This window comes from Anomaloglossus baeobatrachus, chromosome 2, assembly GCF_048569485.1.
Source record: "Anomaloglossus baeobatrachus isolate aAnoBae1 chromosome 2, aAnoBae1.hap1, whole genome shotgun sequence".
In the NCBI taxonomy this organism is placed as follows: Eukaryota; Metazoa; Chordata; class Amphibia; order Anura; family Aromobatidae; genus Anomaloglossus; species Anomaloglossus baeobatrachus.
In genome coordinates, this window is record NC_134354.1 from 791609617 (window position 1) to 791634962 (window position 25346).

Consider the following 25346-nt stretch of genomic DNA (forward strand, 5'->3'; position numbering starts at 1 on the left):
TGTTGTCCGTGCCCCCCCCATTGCTGTCCGTGACCCCTGATGATATCTGGGCTTCCCCAATGCTGTTCGTGCTGCCACCAGTGCTGTCCATGTCACCCCTAGTGCTCTCCATGCCCCCTACTGCTCTCCATACCCCCCCAGTGCTGTCCATGCTGCCCGTGCCACTGCTGCCCATGCCACTGCCCGTGCCACTGCCAGTGCTGTCTGGACTCGCCAGTGCTGTCTGGGCCCGCCAGTGCTGTCCCTGTCCACCAGTGCTGTCCGTGCTCCCCAAGTGATGTCTGTGCCCCACCCCTTCCTTTGATGTATATGCCCCAGCCTCTCCTGTGAAATATATGCCACCAGCTCCTCCTGTAATGTGTGTGCCCCATTGCCTCCTGTAATTTATGTTCCCCAGCCTCTCCTGTGATGTGTATGCCCCAGCATCTCCTGTGATGTGTATACCCCAGCCTCTCCTCTAATTAATGTGCCCCAGCGTCATGCGCCCCAGCCCCTCCAGAGATGTGTATACCCCCCGCGTCTCCTGTAATTTATGCGCCCCAGCATCTCCTGTGATGTGAATGTTCCCAGCCTCTCCAGTCCGAGACAAGCCTGGAAAAGCAGTTGTGAGAAGCAATATGATCAGTATCATCTAACATCACGTCTGCAGCAAAGAGAAGCAGCTCCAGCCACCAAGTAGGGGTGAGTTAATTGTTTGACCAAATATAGCCGGGTAATTTTCAAGTTGATAATTTTGTGCGGCCCCCGAAGGTTGGTAGAATAGTTCAAATGGTCCCCGGCAGTAAAAAGGTTCCCCACCCCTGCTCTAGCGTCTTTGTATCCCCTAAATGGCCATTCATTATATGTTCATGAGCTAATTCAAGCGCCATTCAAGGCTGTGCTACTATCAGCTGCTCCACCACTTCGGCCTGGATCTTATAATCTCGGTATAGCAACTCCTGCTTGAGCAAAATGTGGGGAAAACTTGCAGTTGCGCTGGGCTGCTGAACTACCCTATCAATCACTACACTTTTCCCCGAGCTGGGACCAGGGTGGGATCCTGGAGCTGGGCTGATCCATAATAATCCGGAATCACCTCCAGCTCTGGGATTGGCTCAGGCATTTCAACCTCTCCTACCATTACCTCTATGGGAGATCTGTTGGGATTATACTCTGTGCCTATGTTGGCGACCCCTATAGCAGGTATCCCTGATTTGGGATCTTCAGGTTCAGGCCTCGGACAAACCATTACGTTGGGATGACAACACCGCTTTTCCCACAGAGTCCAGAACAAGGGCAAGTCTCTCCCTAATATAGCTGTCACGGGCGGGGAGGGCGCTGCGCTCACCACGCTCGGGTCCGGCGCTGCTGCTGCTCGGTGGCTCGAGCGGTGACTTGGATCCGGGGACTCGAGCGGCGCTCCTCGCCCGTGAGTGAAAGGGGAGTAGTTTGGTTTGGGGATTCGGTCCGTGACGCCACCCACGGTTTGTGGTGAGGTTGGGGCACCACCGCTGCTGGTGACTGGGATCCCGGGAGCGATGGCAGGGAGCAGCTGGGATGTTGTTTCCCCCTCCGTGGGTAGGGGTTGGTTGTCCCGGGACCCGGAGGGAGGTGAGGCGGGGAGGCACAGTTGGTGAGGTGCAGGGTCGGGGGGGCAGCACGGTGCCGGATGGCTCGGTGGTACTCACTTAGCCAAGAACGGATGCAGAGTCTCTGGTAGGATGGACGGGTCCCGCAGCCGGCTGCTGTGGTTTCTCCCGGACGGTTGGTGGTGGCTGCCTTTCCCTGCACCTTTTGTGTAACTTCGGTCCTGATGGCTTCCCACCGGTAACCCGCTCCCCAGCGTGGATATATGCAGGAGGAGCCCTTTTGCCCGCAGGCTCTGGCCGGGGAATTCTAGCTGTGGCGGTAGCTGTATTTCCCTTGTGTTGTTTGGACGGTTGCCTTCAATCGGGTCTTGGCTGTTTGGAAAACCCTGGGGTTCCGGTCACTGACGGATTTGACCTATTTAACGGCGACTCCAAGCCTGGTCGGGGTCCGCAGGCCCTGCCGGTTTGTGCTGGCTTCACTTCGCTCCCCGGTTCAGTACCGGCGGGCCACCGCCCGTCCCCGGTCCTACGGTTCCGCGTTGATCTGCCTCTCCTGCAGACGGCCACCACCGTTTGCCAACCTTGCTCTTGGTGCCCGGGCCACGTACCCGGACACGGTCAGTCTGCTCCTCTACTACCACTTTACTCCTTACTCTCTGACTCCTACTCAGATCTCAACTCGACTGCCTTCCTTTCCCGCCTCCAGGACTGTGAACTCCTCAGTGGGTGGGGTCAACCACCTGGCTCCACCCCACCTGGTGTAGACATCAGCCCGTGGAGGGAGGCAACAAGGATTTGTGTCTGACTGGTGTGCCTATCTCGGGGTGTGGGGTGTGTTGTTGCAGTACCAGTCCAGGGCGCCACATAGGGACGTTTTTTAATCCCTTCCTCCTCATGGTGCACTTCTCCGCACGGGGTAGTAATGGTGACCATTTCTGTAGGGTGTTCTCTGAGATCACCGTGGATACAGAGGACCCCTTACATTTCATCCTGTGGGGTTCAGGCTTGATATGAAGGACGTGGATGAGGGTCACTAGGCTTCCTGAATTCAAGAGAGCTTCCACTGAGTGCCCATTTACACGTACCTGACACAGAAAATTCTCCCCAATAGTAGCAAAGGTATCTGCGGTGCATACAGTCAGGGCATACAACTGTCGCGGGCGGGGAGGGCGACGCTGCGCTCACCACGCCCGGGTCCGGCACTGCAGCTGCTTCGCTTGCTTCTCGGTGGCTCGAGCAGTGGGCCGGATCCGGGGACTCGAGCGGCGCTCCTCACCCGTGAGTGAAAAGGGGAATGGTTTTGGGGATTTAGTGTCCGTGATGCCACCCACGGTTGTGGTGAGGATGTGACACCATCGCTGCTCTGGACGGGGATCCCGGGAGCGATGACAGGGAGCAGCTTGGATGTTGTTTTTCCCCTCCGTGGGCAGGGGGTTGGTTGTCCCGGGGCCCGGTGAGGGAGGAATGGCAGGTGGGTTACGGGGCCTGGTGAGGTGCAGGGTCGCAGGGGCAGCGCGGTGCCTCATGGCACGGTGGTACTCACTCAGCCAATGATGAATACAAAGTCTCCGGTAAAACAAACGGCTGGATGGACGGGTCCCACAGACGGCTGCGGTGGTTCTTCTCCCGGTAGGTTGGCGGTGACTGCCTTTCCCTGCACCTGTGTTATGTTCTCGGTTCTGGTGGCTTCCCGCCGGTAACCCGCTCCCCAGCTTGGATGGATGCTGAGGGAGCCCCTTTTGCCCGCAGGCTCTGGCCCTGGGAACTGTAGCCTTGGCGGTGACTGTATTTCCCTTCACGGTTTGAGCGGTTGCCTTCAATCGGGTCTTGACTGCTGGGAAACCCCGGAGGTTCCCTTCGCTAACGGATTTGACCGGTTTTACGGCGACTCCAAGCTTGGTCGGGGTCCGTAGGCCCTGCCGAATCGTGCTGGCTTCTCTTCGGTCCCCGATCCGGTACCGGTGGGCCACCACCCGTCCCCGGTCCTTACGGTTCACGTCAATCAGCCTCTCCTGCAGACGGTCACCACCGTCTGCCAACCTTGCTGTATGTGCCCGGGCCACACACCCGGACACGGTCAGTCTGCTCCACTACCGCTTCACTCTTCAACTCCACAACTCCACTACTCTTCTACTCCTCTGACTTCCTTTTCCCGCCTCCAGGACTGTGAACTCCTCGGTGGGTGGGGCCAGCCGCCTGGCTCCACCCCCTGGTGTGGACATCAGCCCCTGGAGGGAGGCAACAAGGATTTTTGTCTGACTTTGGTGTGCCTAGCCGGGGTGTGGGGTGTGTTGTTGCAGTACCTGTGACGACCTGGCTTGTCCAGGGCGCCACACAATGACAACCGGCGAGAGTACCCACAGTTCATAGGTTCAAAGGTTAGTGGGCACTGAGCAGCCATATGCCCTAGCTCTTGGCACCGCCAGCACCTAATAACAGAGATCACCCTGCTCCATGCGTACGGTTTAGGGGACACAGGATTCCGGATGTCCTTAGACCGGGGTACACTCTCAGCACCTGATGGAACCAGCCCAGCAAAGGGTGGGGTGCCTTTTACGGTCTCAGGCGTTGTTGTCGGCCGACGGACTGCACGGACTTACAAAAAAAAAGAAAGTTTGCAGTCTGAAATGCTAAAGCATGAAAACCATGAATGTATTAGACATTGATAGTTTCCATGCTTTAGCATTTCAGACTGCAAACTGTCTCTTTTTTGTAAGTTTATGTAATGTTCAGTTATGTACCTGTTCACATTGCAGTTTGGTGAGTGCCATCAGTCTTTTTGTCTAGATTAATGGGCTTCACAAACTGACGCAGTGTCTTGGACCAAGTCCTGTGTAGCCACATATCGTTCAACAAAGTTCACCAACAGGTCCAGGGTACCCAGATCCCCTTGTCCCACCCAACATTCAATGGTGACCGGCGATATTCCCACAAACCGATCAACCACTTCTATATCATCTGGGCTGGGCTCAAGGTCTCAGGCTGGAGCCATTTTTTTACAAGATGCAGCAGGACAAACGCCTGGGACCACGCAGGTTTGCTCTCCTCAAAAGTCCACTGGTGTACGTGTTTAGCCCGCACATACGTGCTGACCCCCATCTGGGCAAGGATCTCCCCTTTTGTCTTCCAATAGTCGCGGGCATTTTCAGGGCTGAGGTTAAAAAACGCTTTCTGGGCATCTCCCATCAGAAACGGAATGACCACTTCAGCCCACTGTGCATGAGGTAGACTTTCTTGCTCCGCTGTTTCCTCGAACATGGTGAGAAAGGCCTCCAGGTCGTCTTCCGTACCCATTTTCCTCAGCGCCACCCTGACTTTACCTCGAGCCTTGGGGTGGATAGGAGAAGTCGCAACTACTGATGGTACCACCTCTCGCAGGGCAGCAATTTGTTGAATCAACAAGTTGTTGATCTGCTGTTGCTGTGCATTGGCCCTCAGCTGCTGTTCATAGGCCCTCAGCTGCTGTTCATAGGCCCTCAGCTGCTGCAGGTGAGCATTGGCCTGCTGTTGGTGGACATTAGCTTGCACCAACTGTTTTACAAGTTCCTCCATATTGACAGCTGACTTAACCTGCAGTTTTGCCGGCCTGATCACTAACATGTGGTTAAAGGGTATGCCTTATTGCTGCCCGCGTTCTCCACCATATGTAAAGCAACGGCTTACTAAAGCCAGTAAAGTGAGGCAGTGATCCAGGATCTTGTTCACACCAAACAGTCTTTTATTCACACCATGCAATGTTGCAGACCTGGAAACCCGGAACACAGCCGGTTCATGTGCATGTTGCCCTACAAATGTCCCGATCGCCTCCTGCACCGCTGTAGGAATCTCGAGTTCAGGGGTCCACATGCAATGTCCAGGTCTCTCAGCACTGGCCTGTGATACTCCACACAGCACCTGCTGCTCCAGCAGCCTGGATCCCCTGTAAGACCCACCTTGCAGTACACTGCCCGATTAAATGCAATTCCCCGGACATCAGCCTGTTGCAAGACCCGGACTGGAGGGAAAGATCCGTCCCTCTGCCAAACCTACAGATCTCTCAAACAAAAAAAGCCCTAACAGGTTTACTTAAACAAGATACATAGCCAAGTTCACACTTTTGTATTGTGTTGCACTAACAGCGGTGACTGTGACTACAACACACTCCAGCAGGTCTCATGACTCGCCCACCCCAGGGCTATGGGACACCCGGTGCCGGGCCGGACTAGTCCGGTGGTAGTCAGTGGTGGCTGGGCCCGGCTCCGTGGCCCTGGTGGGTGTCAGTTGAATATGTGGCTGATGAGTTAAAGTTAATGTTCGTGACGCCACCTGTGGTATGCGGCTATTAAGCCGCCACTGTTATGGGAGAACTCCGGGGTGATGTTATGGCAGCTATGATGGTACTGCTCCCCACAGGTGGAGCGATGCCCCGGGATACCGTTGGTGCCCGTGAAAGTCTATGGTGTTGTGAGGCTAACACGGTGCAGGGCCGACAGGCGAGGAAAGAACCAGGCACAAACAACAGTCTCTTTACCTTCTCCTCTTTTACTCTGGGAACAGTCCAGTCCTGGGAGACCGTTACAGGTGGTGATGGGGATCCGGTCGGCCTGGAAGTACTTGGGATGATCTTTCTGGCCAGCTGAGTATGAGGCCTACTCCTGTACTTTGCTTTGTGATGATAGGACCCTGCTTCTCTGAATCCAGCAATGGCCCTCTTTGCTGCTGGGACCGATGGCACGTCCCTTCTTTCTGTAGGTGGCTGCGCAGACCCTCTCTCTGGTGCTTCTCCGCTGGAGTCCACACCGGGCCCTGATGCTGCAGCTGTACCTTGGATGTTTCTGGGCCAGGGGCTTGCAGCTCTCCTGCCCTTCGGACTCGGCTACCAGGGACGGATTTTATACCCTGGCAACCACAGACTCCGATGTCTGAGTCTCTCTGCTGCCTCTCAGCTATTCCTGCTTCTCTGGGCCAAGCTGCTCCAGCTCTAGGCCCCAGATTCACAGGACAGCTCACTCTGCGTCTGTTCACTTCCACTACTCCCCTCAGACTGACTCCACTTCCTCCCTCTGGTCAGGTAGAGGAAGGCTCCCTGGAACTCCAGGTTCAGAGCTCCCCCTGCTGGCCGGAGGGAGAACTGTGTTGGGTGTTAAACCTGCTGGCCAATGGATCTCCCAATTACCTCCAGGCTCAGCATTAACCCTTTGGGAGGGCAATGCTGTTGTGGCGACCAGGTCCTAGGGCGCCACACTCCCCCTTAGTTAAATTCAGTACTCCCGGACTGTGGAAACAAAACATAACATGTCATACATTTCATCCCAGTATGGGAGGCACATTCTCTTTAACGTTACAAATTCAAACAGTACTATAAGAGTCCCGTGTGGCTCCCTGCCGGGTGTCCATTACACTGCTCCATGGGGGACCCGCCGCGATAAAACCCCCAACGTAGGCTCTGGGCGTGCGTCAGAGCATTGATGACCCCACTCTATGCACGCCGGACGGGTTTTTCTTCAGGGGTGTCGAGCACACTGGTGTTAACTATGAACAATTTAGGTGTTGGCCACCCATAGTCCAGTGGCCCAATTGTCCATTTTCACAATCAAAGAAAAAGAAAACATTTTGTGCACAACATTACAGACATTTCGCATAACTATTTACATTCCAATAAATACTCTTTCTTTCTCCTTTATACATTTGATTCCCTATACCTTAGAGGGGGTTGTCCCCGAGTGCTGCGTTGGGACCTGCGTAGCTCTGGTGTTTGTCCCTGACTACTTAGTATGTCTCCTATCTCAGCACTACCGGTAGGCCTAACCCCAATAGGTATGCATGATGATCGCCCATGTGGTCTAAGAGTCGCCAAGGGTATGACAGGTTCACCACTGACAGGGGGTTGATCCTCCTGTTCCACTGCTGGCGTGTCACCTCATGTCGGGGCGGACGGTTCTTTGGGTGGATCCGGAACCTGTTCTGTTTCTGGCTCGACCAACTGTGGGAACGTCAGGACCGGTACCACTACGGCACCATTTATGCGGGTCCAAGTCTTGGGGAATTTGCCGAGGATTGTTTGTATCATCTCTTCCCCCTCTTCTCGAACTTCCTCCACTTCCTTTTGAACTTTGCACCGCTCAGGGCACGTCTTCAGGCGGTCTCGGGAAATTGCTTGGCAGGTCTTGCCTTCATCTTTGCTTATGAGGCATACCTTACTATTGTCAAAGTTGGAGGGGATAATGGTGTAGGGCTCGTTTTCCCACTGATCATCCAACTTATGCGTCTTCCGCTTCTTCTTGAGGACTTGTTCTCCAGGTGCTAAGGGAGTTGCTGGGGCCGTTTGATTGTAATGCTGTTCTTGTCTCGTTCTTGCTTGAGACAGGCTCCTTTCCACGCACTCCTGGACCTTACGGTACCGCTGCTGCCGTTCTGCATCCCAATCCTCTATTTCTTGAACCGCCTCAGGCGACACAGTCCCCATCTCAAAGTCTACAGGCAACTTGCCTGGTCTGGCTCGCATCAGGTAAGCGGGGCTGCAGTTGGTCGAAGTCACTGGGATGTGGTTGTACAGGTCTACCAGATCTGGCAACTTTTCTGGCCATTGGTTCCTCTCTTCCAGCGGTAGGGTCTTCAGCATATCAATAACCACATGGTTCATTTTCTCGCACAGTCCATTGGTCTGGGGGTGGTACGGTGTGGTTCGAATTTTCTTACAACCGTACATGTTACAGAACTCTTGGAACACTTCAGCCTCGAATGCAGGACCCTGATCCGTCAGTACCCTTTCCGGATAGCCGTGCGGTCGACAAAAGGATGCCTGGAACGCTCTAGCTGCCGTCCTGGCTGTCTGGTCCTTCACAGGCACTACTACCAGGAAACGAGAGTAATGGTCCACAATGGTGAGGGCGTACACATAGCCTGACCGACTTGGTGTCAACTTCACGTGGTCCAGGGCCACCAACTCCAGGGGCTGCTTCGTGACAATTGGCTGTAGGGGAGACCTTTGGCTGGCATCATCCTTCCGCCTCAAGTTACACGGGCCACAGTCTCGGCACCATTTCTCGATCATCTTTCTCATGTGCACCCAGTAGAACCGATCACGGAGTAAGGCCTCCAACTTCTTCCACCCGAAGTGTCCTGCGTTATCATGATACGCTGCTAGGACCATTGGAGCATCCCTCTGCGGAACCACTATCTGCCAGACAAGTTCATTTGTTCGATAGTTGACATATCTCTTGCAGAGCTTGCCTTGGTAGGTGAACAGTCGTCCCCTCTCCTTCCACAGCTGCTGGGCTTCCTCTGGAGCGTCTGGGCCAAGATGGGTCTCAGCTTGCGCTAGCTTCTCTTTGACCAATCGCACGGCCGGGTCACCATTCTGTGTTTCTTCCCAATTATGGTGGAGTAATGGGTTAACCGAGACCTCGTGTTGGCTCGAGCGCTTCACTCCCACAGCATGCTCACACTGGGAAACACCCTGATGATGGAAAGCCGGTAACTCTATCTCTTCGAGTTCATCCAGGTCTTCTCCAGATTCGGGTAAGTGAGGCATTCTGGACAGCGCATCAGCATTGTTATTCTTCTTGCCAGCCCGATACTTGATGGTAAAGTCAAAGTTAGACAGCCGGGCCATCCACCGCTGTTCCAACGCACCTAACTTGGCTGTTGCCAGGTGTGTCAACGGATTGTTGTCCGTGAAGATGGTGAACTTGGCCGACGCCAGATAGTGCTTGAAGCGTTCAGTCACTGCCCAAACAATAGCGAGGAACTCCAGCTTGAAGGAACTGTAGTTTTCTGGATTCCTTTCTGTGGGCCGAAGCTTCCTACTGGCGTACGCTATCACCTTCTCTCTGCCTCCCTGTACCTGGGACAACACGGCTCCCAGGCCCACGTTGCTGGCGTCTGTATACAGTACAAACGGCTGGCTGTAGTCAGGGTAGGCCAGAATTTCTTCTCCCGTGAGAGCCCCTTTCAGCTGGACAAAGGATGTTTCCAGTTGGCTGCTCCATTCAAAGGGAGGGCTCTGCTTCTTAGCCTGCTTTGGCTGGCCCACCAGGAGATCTTGAAGGGGCGCTGCTATCTTGGTGAAACCATCAATGAACCTTCGGTAGTAGCCCACCAGCCCAAGGAACTGCCGCACCTCCTTTACCGTGGTGGGTCTTGGCCAGTCCTTGATTACGGTGACTTTCTCCGGATCAGGTGCCACACCTTCTGCGCTGACCACATGACCCAGGTACTGTACCTTTGGCTTCAAGAGGTGACATTTGGACGGCTTGATCTTCAGGCCATATTTTGACAAAGACTCAAACACTTCTGCTAAGTGCTTCAGGTGGTCTTCATAAGTCTTGGAGTAGACTATGACGTCATCCAGGTACAACAGCACGGTTTCGAAGTTGTGGTGGCCCAAGCAGCACTCCATCAACCGTTGGAATGTCCCTGGGGCGTTGCAGAGCCCGAATGGCATACAGTTGAACTCGCAGAGGCCCATTGGCGTCGTGAATGCCGTCTTCTCCTTGTCCGCCTCTGCCACGGGAACCTGCCAATACCCACTGGTGAGATCCAAGGTGGAGAAATAGTTAGCTGACTTTAAGGCTGTTAGTGACTCCTCTATTCTGGGTAGTGGATAAGCATCTTTATGTGTAATGCGGTTAATTTGCCTGTAATCTACACACATTCTCATTGTACCATCTTTTTTCTTTACGAGCACTAGTGGAGCTGCCCAGGGGCTACAACTATCTCTGATAACCCCAGCCTCCTTCATTTCCCGTAACATTTCTTTGGCACGCTGATACTGTGCGGGGGGTACAGGGCGGTATCTCTCTTTAACGGGAGGATGATCACCCGTGGGGATTTGATGTTTAACCCCTTTCACCTGCCCAAAATCTAGGGGGTGTTTGCTGAAGACCCGCTCGTACTCCTGTACCACCCGGTAAACCCCATGCTTTTGGTGTGAGGGGGTGGAGTCGGTGCCCACATGTAAGTTTTGGCACCAGTCTTCCAGCTGCCCCTTGGAGCCATTGTCTTCCGCCTGGTCGGACGGGATCAAGGGTTCCACTGCTTTGATGGTGTTGTTGCTGACAGTGTACAGTTTTGCTACAGTGGCGTACCGGGGCAATTTGGCTTCCTCCTCCCCACAATTCAGGACACGGATGGGCACTCTCCCCTTGCGGACGTCTGCTACCCCTCTGGCTATCAGGACTCCAGGCCTGCTGTCTGAATACACCGGTTCTACCAAGGCATGGTAATCCTGACCCTTGAGGCCTATTGCTGCCCGACACCATATCAACATTTCACTCCTTGGGGGTATTGCAATGGGGAGGGGGTCACTTACCCTCACACTGCCAATTTCTCCTCCGGCCAGCTCTACCTGCTGCCTCCTCATCAGGGCTCTGATCTCCCTCTGTAGGGCACGCTGCTGCCCGGAGCTGGCAGTTTCAGACGCCTGTTGCAACAAAATTATCACTTCGGCAACACAATTTTCTATCACATTTGTACCAATGGTTACCAATGGGTCAGATTCTTTGCGATCAATATCTACAATTATCATCCCCTGACACGGCAATTCTACCCGCCCCACTTTAATGGTTACTTCTTTGTACCCAATTTGAGGTAAGGGCTGACCATTACTGGCCACAATTGTTAAATCATCATCTGGGCCATGGTCAATGTCTGAATCAGCCCAATATCTTTTGTACAGTTTGTAGGGGATGGTTGTTACCTGGGACCCCGTATCCAGGAGGGCATTCAAAGGGATCCCATCCAGCACAATAGGAAGGACCGGTCGTCCTCCCACATACTTGCTGCGGCTGGGTGTTGAGCCGGGCTTCCTTACACCTGGGGGTCGGCTCCTGGCCCCAGGCTCGGCCCATTTAAAGGACAGTATCGTGCAATGTGGCCCGCCTGGCTGCAGCGGCGGCAGATCGGTTGTCCCGTTGAATCATACCGGTCTGTGTCTCTGCCTCGGGTCGGCGGAACCCTCCTCTGTCGCATCCATGGGACGTCATCTGGGCTGGAGGCCAACTCGATTCTTGCAGGCGATGGGGTCACTTGTAGAGACTGCACGGTCTTGGCAAGGGCAGCCACAGTCTTGGTCAGCTCCTGGACCTGCTGTCTGAGCTCTGCAGTGGGATCCTTATCCAGGGACTGCGCCTCAGCCCCTGCAGTGGCTCGTGTTGCAGGCACCACCCCGGGGTACGTGATAGCAAGAGGCCGGAGGGGTACTGGGTCATTCGGTGTAGATTCTCTCAGTACCCGGATGGCCTGGTCCTTAAACTTTGTAAAGTCCAGAGCAGGGTTCTGCAGGACCAGGATACGCAGCTGGGTCCTGTGGGCATCTGACAGGAGCCCCTCTATGAACTGCTCAGTTAGGAGTTTGTGTTCCTCACGTACACTCTCTGGGTCCACTTGTTTAACCGCTTTCAGGGCCTCCTGCAGGTTTAAGGCATAGTCCCTTATGCTGTCTGTGGCCCGCTGCTTGCACCCAAAGAATCTCATCTTTATCTCTGCTGCGGTGCGGGTGTCAAAAGTACTCTTTAGCTTGGCCAGTATCTGGGTTACTGTCCCTTTATCTGTATCAGGCCAGGACTTCACTTCACGCTGGGCTGCGCCGGCTAGCTGTCCCATTAATATGCCCACCTTCTGGCTCTCAGTCAGCGGATACACCCGGAACAAGCTGTGCAGGCTTTCTCTGAAGTCGCTCAAGGTATGGGACTCCCCGGAGTATTGCGGCAGCCATTCTGCGCCCGGTATGTACGGCATGGTGATCGGCATTACCGGCGCTACAGCGGGGGATGGGGCGACGGCGACAGGGATCGCTTCGGCTGGTGCTGCGGCGTCTCGGGCTATGGCAGCCACCTGCCCTCCCTCTGCGTCGGACATCTTCCTCCCCCTTAGTGAACCTTACCAGGCTCCGTTCACTTTTCAAATTTCCTTCTGGGTCGCGCGGGGTTAACAGCGCTCTGCTCTGATGGCGCGCTCCCTTCGCGCTCTTTGTCAGGCACGCCCCCCTTCTTCCTGCGCTCAGTGAGGCTAATGGCGGCGGCAGTTTTCAAACAGTGAAACACGCAGTTATACAGTCTTTAAAGCGCAATTCTTCAGGCGCACAGTACCCGGTGTGACCGGGCACGAAATCCTGTTCGTGACGCCAAAAGTTGACTCGCCCACCCCAGGGCTATGGGACACCCGGTGCCGGGCCGGACTAGTCCGGTGGTAGTCAGTGGTGGCTGGGCCCGGCTCCGTGGCCCTGGTGGGTGTCAGTTGAATATGTGGCTGATGAGTTAAAGTTAATGTTCGTGACGCCACCTGTGGTATGCGGCTATTAAGCCGCCGCTGTTATGGGAGAACTCCGGGGTGATGTTATGGCAGCTATGATGGTACTGCTCCCCACAGGTGGAGCGATGCCCCGGGATACCGTTGGTGCCCGTGAAAGTCTATGGTGTTGTGAGGCTAACACGGTGCAGGGCCGACAGGCGAGGAAAGAACCAGGCACAAACAACAGTCTCTTTACCTTCTCCTCTTTTACTCTGGGAACAGTCCAGTCCTGGGAGACCGTTACAGGTGGTGATGGGGATCCGGTCGGCCTGGAAGTACTTGGGATGATCTTTCTGGCCAGCTGAGTATGAGGCCTACTCCTGTACTTTGCTTTGTGATGATAGGACCCTGCTTCTCTGAATCCAGCAATGGCCCTCTTTGCTGCTGGGACCGATGGCACGTCCCTTCTTTCTGTAGGTGGCTGCGCAGACCCTCTCTCTGGTGCTTCTCCGCTGGAGTCCACACCGGGCCCTGATGCTGCAGCTGTACCTTGGATGTTTCTGGGCCAGGGGCTTGCAGCTCTCCTGCCCTTCGGACTCGGCTACCAGGGACGGATTTTATACCCTGGCAACCACAGACTCCGATGTCTGAGTCTCTCTGCTGCCTCTCAGCTATTCCTGCTTCTCTGGGCCAAGCTGCTCCAGCTCTAGGCCCCAGATTCACAGGACAGCTCACTCTGCGTCTGTTCACTTCCACTACTCCCCTCAGACTGACTCCACTTCCTCCCTCTGGTCAGGTAGAGGAAGGCTCCCTGGAACTCCAGGTTCAGAGCTCCCCCTGCTGGCCGGAGGGAGAACTGTGTTGGGTGTTAAACCTGCTGGCCAATGGATCTCCCAATTACCTCCAGGCTCAGCATTAACCCTTTGGGAGGGCAATGCTGTTGTGGCGACCAGGTCCTAGGGCGCCACACTCACAAGGTCTCTAAGCACATTCTGGGGTACACATAGCGACCTTGTGTCGCCCATCACTCCCCACGACATCTATCCACTTGCAGGGACGCCGTGGGGACCCACCTTGCTGGTACCTCTGGCAACAGGTCAGTCAGGTTTTCTTTGTAACGTGTCGTGACGCCACTCTCGGTATTTGCGGTCAGGAGGATGGGGACCGCCACTGCAGTTTAACGAGCGTCTGGGTCTGATGGATTTTGCAGATAGATGATAGGGCCTCCCGAGAGTGAGGCTGGCCCCAGGGGCTTGGGTGTATGTGCGTAGGACCACAGGTCGCAGAATGATTCAGACACAGTCCAGAACGTCTTTTAACTTGTTTACTCACTTTTGGTGTTCTGTGAGGAACCCGGGCGATACTGAGATAGACTAGGGTGAACCAGGTATCCTTTCAGGCTTGTCCAGGGGTGACTGTCAACTCGCCTTCCTAGCCCTTCTTGTTTGAGATGACCCCTGACTTGAAGTACTGCGGGAATCATTCAGGGAAGTCGCAACTGCCTTTTCTCCCCTTTCTGGCCCGTTTGCTGGCAGCGTAGACCAAGTAAAGATGGCTTCTTGCCCTATCTCACTTATGGGCCCCCTCGTTGCTGCTGATGCTGAGGACTCTGTGTTAGTTGGTGAGGCACATCCAGCACCATCACCAGCAGGTTTAGCAGACCGAGTAGATGGGATTCTGCTCTAGGGACCTGTTTCCCTGTGCGGGCCTGGTCTACCAGAAGTCCCCGTACTCAACTACCTCGCTTCTTCCTGAGGTGTCTTTCAGGCTGACTGTGTGGCAACCGAACTCCCCCGCCGACAGTCAGTACACGTGCAGGGTCTGACTGGTGACTCCGCGCATGTCCTCCTTCTGCGACTGCACACTGCGCTTCCCCACTTCAGACTGACTCACTACTTCCCCCCCTCTGTGCCTGTCTCTGCAACCTAGCAACCAGCTTCTCTACCGCACCCCCTTGCTTGGATGTGGAGGCTACGCTCCCTCCTGGGTCTGCCCAGGGGTCCCCTCAATGGTATGTGTGAGACCTGGTCACTATGTGTCTGTGTGTTCACACCCTATTTCAGCCTTTAGGATTACCTGTGGGCACGCACTCAGCATGGGTGCAGTACTCAGTGGTGCCTGACCAGGTCAGGGGCGCCACAACCTCCATACATGACACCAGTCACTGCCTCGCAATAGATATAACACCAGACCCACAGTGAGTACATACTACCTGCCCGGTATGGGCTCCGGCGTCCCTCACTGATGACCACCCAGCTGTTCAAAGATCCTGATAAGTGAATCTGCTCAGTTATACAGCAATATAAGAAAGCGGTATGATACCAGCATATAGAAGCACATTTGCCTGTCAGGATCTCCGGAAAGCTGGGTGCCATCATGTGCTGTGTAACCGGCCGATCTGATGATATATGTATATATAGAGTACTGGGATAATGGTATATTGTGTGAGCCGTGAGTACGATGGCTTCTACCACAAATCCTCCCTCTCCTGAGTCCCTGAGCTCAGGAGCAGCAGCCACCATGTGTAATACTGGGAGTCCTGGTAACTAGGAGACTCCCACCAACAAGATGGCCGCTCCCACTAAAGGGACAGGAAGGCTGCAGCCTGAACTCAATGTCCTCACAAATCCTGCCCCTTCCATGAGGGTTTTAGTTTCCAGGGACAGGAAATGCTGCTGCAGGACTGAGGGGAATGGAGGAGACAAATCTCATCACAAAACCAGGAAACCTCCGAGAAAACCTCCCCCGGAGACCGGAGAAGACGCAGTGACCCTCTCCGGTATATGTGCGCCTCCTCCTCCTCCTCTCCGGTATATGTGCGCCTCCTCCTCCTCCCCGGTATATGTGCGCCTCCTCCTCCTCTCCGGTATATGTGCGCCTCCTCCTCCTCCCCGGTATATGTGCGCCTCCTCCTCCTCTCCGGTATATGTGCGCCTCCTCCCTCCTCTCCGGTATATGTGCTCCTCCTCCTCCTCACCGGTATATGTGCGCCTCCTCCTCCTCCTCTCCGGTATATGTGCTCCTCCTCCTCTCCGGTATATGTGCGCCTCCTCCTCCTGTCTCCTCACAGTGCGGGGAAGAAGAGTCCGATCCCCGGAGTCTCCGGCGCTGGAGCTGGTGTGTAAGGTGCGGTATATAACTCTTATAGGACTGTGGGCAGCAGGGATTAACGGGTTTATTATTACGGTATTTTTATTATTTTTACAGTATTTATGTGGTAAAATTGACCTGGTGTCCTGATTCTCCAGGTCAGTAATAATAATAATAATAATAATAATCTTTATTTCTATAGCGCCAACATATTCCGCTGCGCTTTACAATTCAGTAGGATCATATATGTGAAGCCCACCTGCAGTAGTCGCCCCAGGGACATCACTCCACCTTCAGGGACGCCACAGGGTCTTCTTTTGGGTATATAAGGCAACAGGTATGTCGGTTTTGTATATAGATGAGTCGTGACGCCACTCATGGTTTTGCGGTCAGGGGTATGGGTGACCGCCACTGCAGATTTAACGAGCGTCTGGGGCTGATGGAGTCTGCAGTCCGATGATATGGCCTCCCGTGAGTGAGGCGGGCCCCAGGGGCTCAGGTGTGTAGAACAACAGGTCCCAGAATAACTCAGGCAGAGTCCAGAAAGTCTTTTAACTTGTGTATACTCACTTTTGCTGTTATCGTGAGGTAACCCGGGCGATGCTGAGATAACCAGGTGGAACCAGGTATCCTTCAGGCCGATCTGAGGGTAACCGTTAACTCGCCTTCCCAGCACTTCTTGTTTCGGATCACCCCTGACTTGAAGTACCATGGGGTCTATCCAGGGAAGTCACTACTGCCTTTTCTCCCCTTTTTGGCCCGTTTGCCAGCAGCGTGGACCAGGTGAGATGGCTTCTTGGCTCTGTTTCCTTATGGGTCCCCCTGTTGCTGCTGAGGCTCGGACTCTAGCTCGTTGGTGAGGTACCTCTAGTACCCTCACCGGCAGGTTTAGCAGATCAATAAATGGATGTCTACTCTAGGGACCTGTTCCCCGTGCGTGCCTGGTAACCAGCAGTCCACGTACTCGACCACCCCTCTTCTTTCAGCCTGACTCACTGGTAACCGTTCTCCCCCACTAACAGCTACCACACGTGCAGGGTCTCACTAGCGTGTGTGCGCGAAAGTCTCTTAGCAACCGCTGCGCTCTACTATCAGACTGGCTCACTCCCCTTCTTTCCAGCCTCTGCAGCTTAGCTCCCAGCCCCTCCACTACACTCCTTGATAAGAATTGAAGGCCAGACCCCTCCAGGGACTGCCTAAGGGTCCCATCTAATGGTGTTGGAGACCTGGTTGCTATGTGTCTGTGCGCACACACCCCATTTTGGCCTTTGGAATTACCTGGAAGCACTGTCCCAGCATGGGTGCAGTACTCAGTGGTGCCTGACCAGGTCAGGGGCGCCACATATACAAACAAGTAACAGTTATAGAAAATACGATATTTAGTGGGAAAAAGACAACCCTGCCCGTGAGAGCTTACAATCTACAATGAGATGGGGGAGGGGCAGGGTACAAGTGCTTAAGGTACCGTCACACTAAGCAACTTACCAGCGATCCCAACAACGATAGGGATCTCTGGTAAGTTGCTAGGAGGTTGCTGGTGAGCTGTCACACTGCGACGCTCCAGCGATCCCACCAGCAACCTGACCTGGCAGGGATCGCTGGAGCGTGGCTACACGAGTTGCTGGTGAGCTCACCAGCAACCAGTGACCAGCCCCCAGCGCCGCGTGGAAGATGCTGCGCTTGGTAACTAAGGTAAATATCGGTAACCAACCCGATATTTACCTTGGTTACCACTGCACGGAGCTACACGTGCAGAGAGCAGGGAGCAGCGCACACTGAGCGCTGGCTCCCTGCTCTCCTAGTACAGCACACATCGGGTTAATTACCCGATGTATGCTGCAGCTAAATGTGCACAGAGCAGGGAGCAGCGCACACTGAGCGCTGCTCCCTGCTCTCCTACTTACAGCACACATCGGGTTAATTACCTGATGTGTGCTGCAGCTAAATGTGCACAGAGCAGGGAGCAGCGCACAATGCTTAGCGCTGGCTCCTTGCTCTCCTAGCTGCAGGACACATCAGGTTAATTAACCCGATGTGTGCTGCAGCTACATGTGCACAGAGCAGGAGCCGGCACTGACAGTGAGAGCGGCGGAGGCTGGTAACAAAGGTAAATATCGGGTAACCAAGGACAGGGCTCCTTGGTTACCCGATGTTTACATTGGTTACCAGCCTCCGCAGAAGCCGGCTCCTGCTGCCTGCACATTTAGTTGTTGCTGTCTCGCTGTCACACACAGCGATCTGTGCTGCACAGCGGGACAGCAACAACTAAAAAATGGCCCAGGACATTCAGCAACAACCAACGACCTCACAGCAGGGGCCAGGTTGTTGCTGGATGTCACACACAGCAACATCGCTAGCAACGTCACAAAAGTTGTTCGTTAGCAGCGATGTTGCTAGCGATGTTGCTTAGTGTGACGGGGCCTTTATTTACAATGACAATCCAGCCATCTCAAGGAAATGGGGGATAGATAATGGTTTCCTAGACCAGTTGGCCCGAGCCTTGAGATGAATTTGGGTGCCATGGAGTTTGACGTGGGGTTATGTTCTGAGACGTTGTGGAGGGATTATGAGAATTTTGTTCGGCTAGGGAGTGTGATAGGCCGCTCTAAAAAGATGCGTTTTTAGGGAGCGTCTGAAGCTGAGTAAGTTGTGATTCGTCCTAACTTCTTGGGGTAGAGCGTTCCAGAGGATTGGTGCAGCTCGGGAGAAGTCCTGGATCCAGGAGTGGGAGGTTCGAATTATTGTGAATGTTAGTCGAAAGTCATTTGCAGAGCGTAGAGAACGGGTGGGGTGATAGACAGAGAGGAGGGTGGAGATGTAGGGGGTGCCGCACTGTGGAGAGCTTTGTGGTGATAGAGAGGAGGGTGGAGATGTAGGGGGTGCTGCACTGTGGAGAGCTTTGTGGTGATAGACAGAGAGGAGGGAGGAGATGTAGGGGGTGCCGCACTGTGGAGAGCTTTGTGGTGATAGAGAAAACGAAGGAGATGTAGGGGGTGCTGCACTGCGGAGAGCTTTGTGGTGATAGAGAGGAGGGTGGAGATGTAGGGGGTGCCGCACTGTGGAGAGCTTTGTGGTGATAGAGAGGAGGGAGGAGATGTAGGGGGTGCTGCACTGTGGAGAGCTTTGTGGTGATAGAGAGGAGGGTGGAGATGTAGGGGGTGCTGCACTGTGGAGAGATTTGTGGTGATAGAGAGGAGGGTGGAGATGTAGGGGGTGCTGCACTGTGGAGAGCTTTGTGGTGATAGAGAGGAGGGAGGAGATGTAGGGGGTGCTGCACTGTGGAGAGCTTTGTGGTGATAGAGAGGAGGGTGGAGATGTAGGGGGTGCTGCACTGTGGAGAGCTTTGTGGTGATAGAGAGGAGGGTGGAGATGTAGGGGGTGCCGCACTGTGGAGAGCTTTGTGGTGATAGAGGAGGGTGGAGATGTAGGGGGTGCTGCACTGTGGAGAGCTTTGTGGTGATAGAGAGGAGGGTGGAGATGTAGGGGGTGCCGCACTGTGGAGAGCTTTGTGGTGATAGAGAGGAGGGTGGAGATGTAGGGGGTGCCGCACTGTGGAGAGCTTTGTGGTGATAGAGGAGGGTGGAGATGTAGGGGGTGCTGCACTGTGGAGAGCTTTGTGGTGATAGAGAGGAGGGAGGAGATGTAGGGGGTGCCGCACTGTGGAGAGCTTTGTGGTGATAGAGGAGGGTGGAGATGTAGGGGGTGCTGCACTGTGGAGAGCTTTGTGGTGATAGAGAGGAGGGAGGAGATGTAGGGGGTGCTGCACTGTGGAGAGCTTTGTGGTGATAGAGAGGAGGGTGGAGATGTAGGGGGTGCTGCACTGTGGAGAGCTTTGTGGTGATAGAGAGGAGGGAAGAGATGTAGGGGGTGCTGCACTGTGGAGAGCTTTGTGGTGATAGAGAGGAGGGAAGAGATGTAGGGGGTGCTGCACTGTGGAGAGCTTTGTGGTGATAGAGAGGAGGGTGGAGATGTAGGGGGTGCTGCACTGTGGAGAGCTTTGTGGTGATAGAGAGGAGGGTGGAGATGTAGGGGGTGCTGCACTGTGGAGAGCTTTGTGGTGATAGAGAGGAGGGAGGAGATGTAGGGGGTGCCGCACTGTGGAGAGCTTTGTGGTGATAGAGGAGGGTGGAGATGTAGGGGGTGCTGCACTGTGGAGAGCTTTGTGGTGATAGAGAGGAGGGAGGAGATGTAGGGGGTGCTGCACTGTGGAGAGATTTGTGGTGACAGAGAGGAGGGTGGAGATGTAGGGGGTGCCGCACTGTGGAGAGCTTTGTGGTGATAGACAGAGAGGAGGGTGGAGATGTAGGGGGTGCCGCACTGTGGAGAGATTTGTGGTGACAGAGAGGAGGGTGGAGATGTAGGGGGTGCCGCACTGTGGAGAGATTTGTGGTGATAGACAGAGAGGAGGGTGGAGATGTAGGGGGTGCCGCACTGTGGAGAGATTTGTGGTGATAGACAGAGAGGAGGGTGGAGATGTAGGGGGTGCTGCACTGTGGAGAGCTTTGTGGTGATAGACAGAGAGGAGGGTGGAGATGTAGGGGGTGCCGCACTGTGGAGAGCTTTGTGGTGATAGACAGGAGGGTGGAGATGTAGGGGGGTGCTGCACTGTGGAGAGCTTTGTGGTGATAGAGAGGAGGGTGGAGATGTAGGGGGGTGCTGCACTGTGGAGAGCTTTGTGGTGATAGAGAGGAGGGTGGAGATGTAGGGGGTGCCGCACTGTGGAGAGCTTTGTGGTGATAGAGAGGAGGGTGGAGATGTAGGGGGTGCCGCACTGTGGAGAGCTTTGTGGTGATAGAGAGGAGGGTGGAGATGTAGGGGGTGCCGCACTGTGGAGAGATTTGTGGTGATAGACAGAGAGGAGGGTGGAGATGTAGGGGGTGCCGCACTGTGGAGAGCTTTGTGGTGATAGAGAGGAGGGTAGAGATGTAGGGGGTGCTGCACTGTGGAGAGATTTGTGGTGATAGACAGAGAGGAGGGTGGAGATATAGGGGGTGCTGCACTGTGGAGAGCTTTGTGGTGATAGAGAGGAGGGTGGAGATGTAGGGGGTGCCGCACTGTGGAGAGCTTTGTGGTGATAGAGAGGAGGGTGGAGATGTAGGGGGTGCTGCACTGTGGAGAGCTTGTGGTGATAGACAGAGAGGAGGGTGGAGATGTAGGGGGGTGCTGCACTGTGGAGAGCTTTGTGGTGATAGAGAGGAGGGTGGAGATGTAGGGGGTGCCGCACTGTGGAGAGCTTTGTGGTGATAGAGAGGAGGGTGGAGATGTAGGGGGTGCCGCATTGTGGAGAGCTTTGTGGTGATAGAGAGGAGGGTGGAGATGTAGGGGGTGCCGCACTGTGGAGAGCTTTGTGGTGATAGAGAGGAGGGTGGAGATGTAGGGGGTGCCGCACTGTGGAGAGCTTTGTGATGATAGAGAGGAGGGTGGAGATGTAGGGGGTGCTGCACTGTGGAGAGATTTGTGGTGATAGACAGAGAGGAGGGTGGAGATGTAGGGGGTGCCGCACTGTGGAGAGCTTTGTGGTGATAGAGAGGAGGGCGGAGATGTAGGGGGTGCTGCACTGTGGAGAGCTTTGTGGTGATAGAGAGGAGGGTGGAGATGTAGGGGGGTGCCGCACTGTGGAGAGCTTTGTGGTGATAGAGAGGAGGGTGGAGATGTAGGGGGTGCCGCACTGTGGAGAGCTTTGTGGTGATAGAGAGGAGGGTGGAGATGTAGGAGGTGCTGCACTGTGGAGAGATTTGTGGTGATAGAGAGGAGGGTGGAGATGTAGGGGGTGCTGCACTGTGGAGAGCTTTGTGGTGATAGAGAGGAGGGTGGAGATGTAGGAGGTGCTGCACTGTGGAGAGCTTTGTGGTGATAGACAGATGAGGAGATGTAGGGGGTGCTGCACTGTGGAGAGCTTTGTGGTGATAGAGATGAGGGGGAGATGTAGGAGGTGCTGCACTGTGGAGAGCTTTGTGGTGATAGACAGATGAGGAGATGTAGGGGGTGCTGCACTGTGGAGAGCTTTGTGGTGATAGAGAGGAGGGCGGAGATGTAGGGGGTGCTGCACTGTGGAGAGCTTTGTGGTGATAGAGAGGAGGGCGGAGAGGACGGAGATGTATAGTTTTCTTTTTTATCATATAAATGGCTCAAAGGAGGAGAGAAGCTGCTGCCATAACTGGGATATTGTAGGATGTCGTTAAAGCCCCAGTCCAGGGTTTTGGTTTTTATGTCCCTGCTTTAAATGTAAGTCCCCTGCACACCGTCTTATACTCACCATCTGGCATTTTCATCCGTTTTCTCCGACCCTCTGAAAATTTGGGATCTGTCTGCAGCTCTAGTGTTTCATAGAGAGCGCTGGAGGTTAAAAGTCTATGGGGGCCTCGTCCTGGCTTTCATAGACTTTCATTAAGACGACATGATTTTAGTTCTGACTTCCAGGCAGACAAAAGTTACAGGCACAAGATGGTGCTTTGGGATCACAGTGGTGTCAGGAGATTAGGGAGAGATGTATGGAGGGGACAGGTTATATACTGGAGATTATGTGTGGTGAGGTATCAGGAGATTAGGGAGAGATGTATAGAGAGGACAGGTTATACACTGGAGATTATGTGTGGGGAGGTATCAGGAGATTAGGAACAGCTGTATGGAGAGGACAGGTTATATACTGGAGATTATGTGTGGGAGGTATCAGGAGATTAGGGAGAGATGTATGGAGAGGACAGGTTATATACTGGAGATTATGTGTGGGGAGGTATCAGGAGATTAGGAACAGCTGTATGGAGAGGACAGGTTATATACTGGAGATTATGTGTGGGGAGGTATCAGGAGATTAGGGAGAGATGTATGGAGAGGACAGGTTATATACTGGAGATTATGTGTGGGGAGGTATCAGGAGATTAGGGAGAGATGTATGGAGAGGACAGGTTATATACTGGAGATTATGTGTGGGAGGTATCAGGAGATTAGGGAGAGATGTATGTAGAGGACAGGTTATATACTGGAGATTATGTGTGGGGAGGTATCAGGAGATTAGGGAGAGATGTATGGAGAGGACAGGTTATATACTGGAGATTATGTGTGGGGAGGTATCAGGAGATTAGGGAGAGATGTATGGAGAGGACAGGTTATACACTGGAGATTATGTGTGGGGAGGTATCAGGAGATTAGGAGAGATGTATGGAGAGGACAGGTTATATACTGGAGATTATGTGTGGGGAGGTATCAGGAGATTAGGCAGAGATGTATGGAGAGGACAGGTTATATACTGGAGATTATGTGTGGGGAGGTATCAGGAGATTAGGGAGAGATGTATGGAGGGGACAGGTTATATACTGGAGATTATGTGTGGGGAGGTATCAGGAGATTAGGAGAGATGTATGGAGAGGACAGGTTATATACTGGAGATTATGTGTGGGGAGGTATCAGGAGATTAGGCAGAGATGTATGGAGAGGACAGGTTATATACTGGAGATTATGTGTGGGGAGGTATCAGGAGATTAGGGAGAGATGTATGGAGAGGACAGGTTATATACTGGAGATTATGTGTGGAGAGGTATCAGGAGATTAGGGAGAGATGTATGGAGAGGACAGGTTATATACTGGAGATTATGTGTGGAGAGGTATCAGGAGATTAGGGAGAGATGTATGGAGGGGACAGGTTATATACTGGAGTTTCTGTGTGGGGAGGTATCAGGAGATTAGGAGAGATGTATGGAGAGGACAGGTTATATACTGGAGATTATGTGTGGGGAGGTATCAGGAGATTAGGGAGAGATGTATGGAGAGGACAGGTTATATACTGGAGATTATGTGTGGGGAGGTATCAGGAGATTAGGAGAGATGTATGGAGAGGACAGGTTATATACTGGAGATTATGTGTGGGGAGGTATCAGGAGATTAGGCAGAGATGTATGGAGGGGACAGGTTATATACTGGAGTTTCTGTGTGGGGAGGTATCAGGAGATTAGGAGAGATGTATGGAGAGGACAGGTTATATACTGGAGATTATGTGTGGGGAGGTATCAGGAGATTAGGGAGAGATGTATGGAGAGGACAGGTTATATACTGGAGATTATGTGTGGGGAGGTATCAGGAGATTAGGGAGAGATGTATGGAGGGGACAGGTTATATACTGGAGTTTCTGTGTGGGGAGGTATCAGGAGATTAGGAGAGATGTATGGAGAGGACAGGTTATATACTGGAGATTATGTGTGGGGAGGTATCAGGAGATTAGGAGAGATGTATGGAGAGGACAGGTTATATACTGGAGATTATGTGTGGGGAGGTATCAGGAGATTAGGGAGAGATGTATGGAGGGGACAGGTTATATACTGGAGTTTCTGTGTGGGGAGGTATTAGGAGAGATGTATGGAGAGAACAGGTTATACACTGGAGATTATGTGTGGGGAGGTATCAGGAGATTAGGGAGAGATGTATGGAGAGGACAGGTTATATACTGGAGATTATGTGTGGGGAGGTATCAGGAGATTAGGAGAGATGTATGGAGAGGACAGGTTATATACTGGAGATTATGTGTGGGGAGGTATCAGGAGATTAGGAGAGATGTATGGAGAGGACAGGTTATACACTGGAGATTATGTGTGTGGAGGTATCAGGAGATTAGGCAGAGATGTATGGAGGGGACAGGTTATATACTGGAGTTTCTGTGTGGGGAGGTATCAGGAGATTAGGAGAGATGTATGGAGAGGACAGGTTATATACTGGAGATTATGTGTGGGGAGGTATCAGGAGATTAGGAGAGATGTATGGAGAGGACAGGTTATATACTGGAGATTATGTGTGGGGAGGTATCAGGAGATTAGGAGAGATGTATGGAGAGGACAGGTTATATACTGGAGATTATGTGTGGGGAGGTATCAGGAGATTAGGAGAGATGTATGGAGGGGACAGGTTATATGCTGGAGATTATGTGTGGAGAGGTATCAGGAGATTAGAGAGATGTATGGAGAGGACAGGTTATATACTGGAGATTATGTGTGGGGAGGTATCAGGAGATTAGAGAGATGTATGGAGAGGACAGGTTATATACTGGAGATTATGTGTGGGGAGGTATCAGGAGATTAGGAGAGATGTATGGAGAGGACAGGTTATATACTGGAGATTATGTGTGGGGAGGTATCAGGAGATTAGGAGAGATGTATGGAGAGACCTTTCCTCCCATCATAACTGTACATAATCCTATTCACGATCTGACTTCTTCTGGAGGATATGTCACCTACAGTGTATTTTGGGAGTCGTCTTTCATTACTCACAATCTGTAAGATGTCGTACAGCTGAGATGTTCTTCCATAAAGGATTTTGCCTCTTATCCTCTTTCCCTCTTTTTATTTTTCTTAGAGTCACATAAAATTTTCTTTGAAAAACGATGGTTTCTTCCATAAAAAGCCCCCCGAGGATGGAGCCGGACAGAGACCACATGGCTGCTCGGATATTAGACCTCACCCTGGAGATAATCTACTGGATCACTGGAGAGGT

At 53.4% G+C, this 25346-nt stretch overlaps 1 protein-coding gene across 1 annotated transcript in view; it reads left to right on the plus strand.

Moving 5' to 3' along the window:
• The window catches only part of LOC142290087 (uncharacterized), a 159962-nt gene that overhangs the window by 87405 nt on the left and 47211 nt on the right, over positions 1-25346 (plus strand). The window contains exon 14 of the mRNA XM_075334023.1: positions 25242-25344. Coding sequence (XP_075190138.1) covers positions 25242-25344 — 103 coding nt within the window. The remainder of the gene's footprint in view (positions 1-25241; positions 25345-25346) is intronic.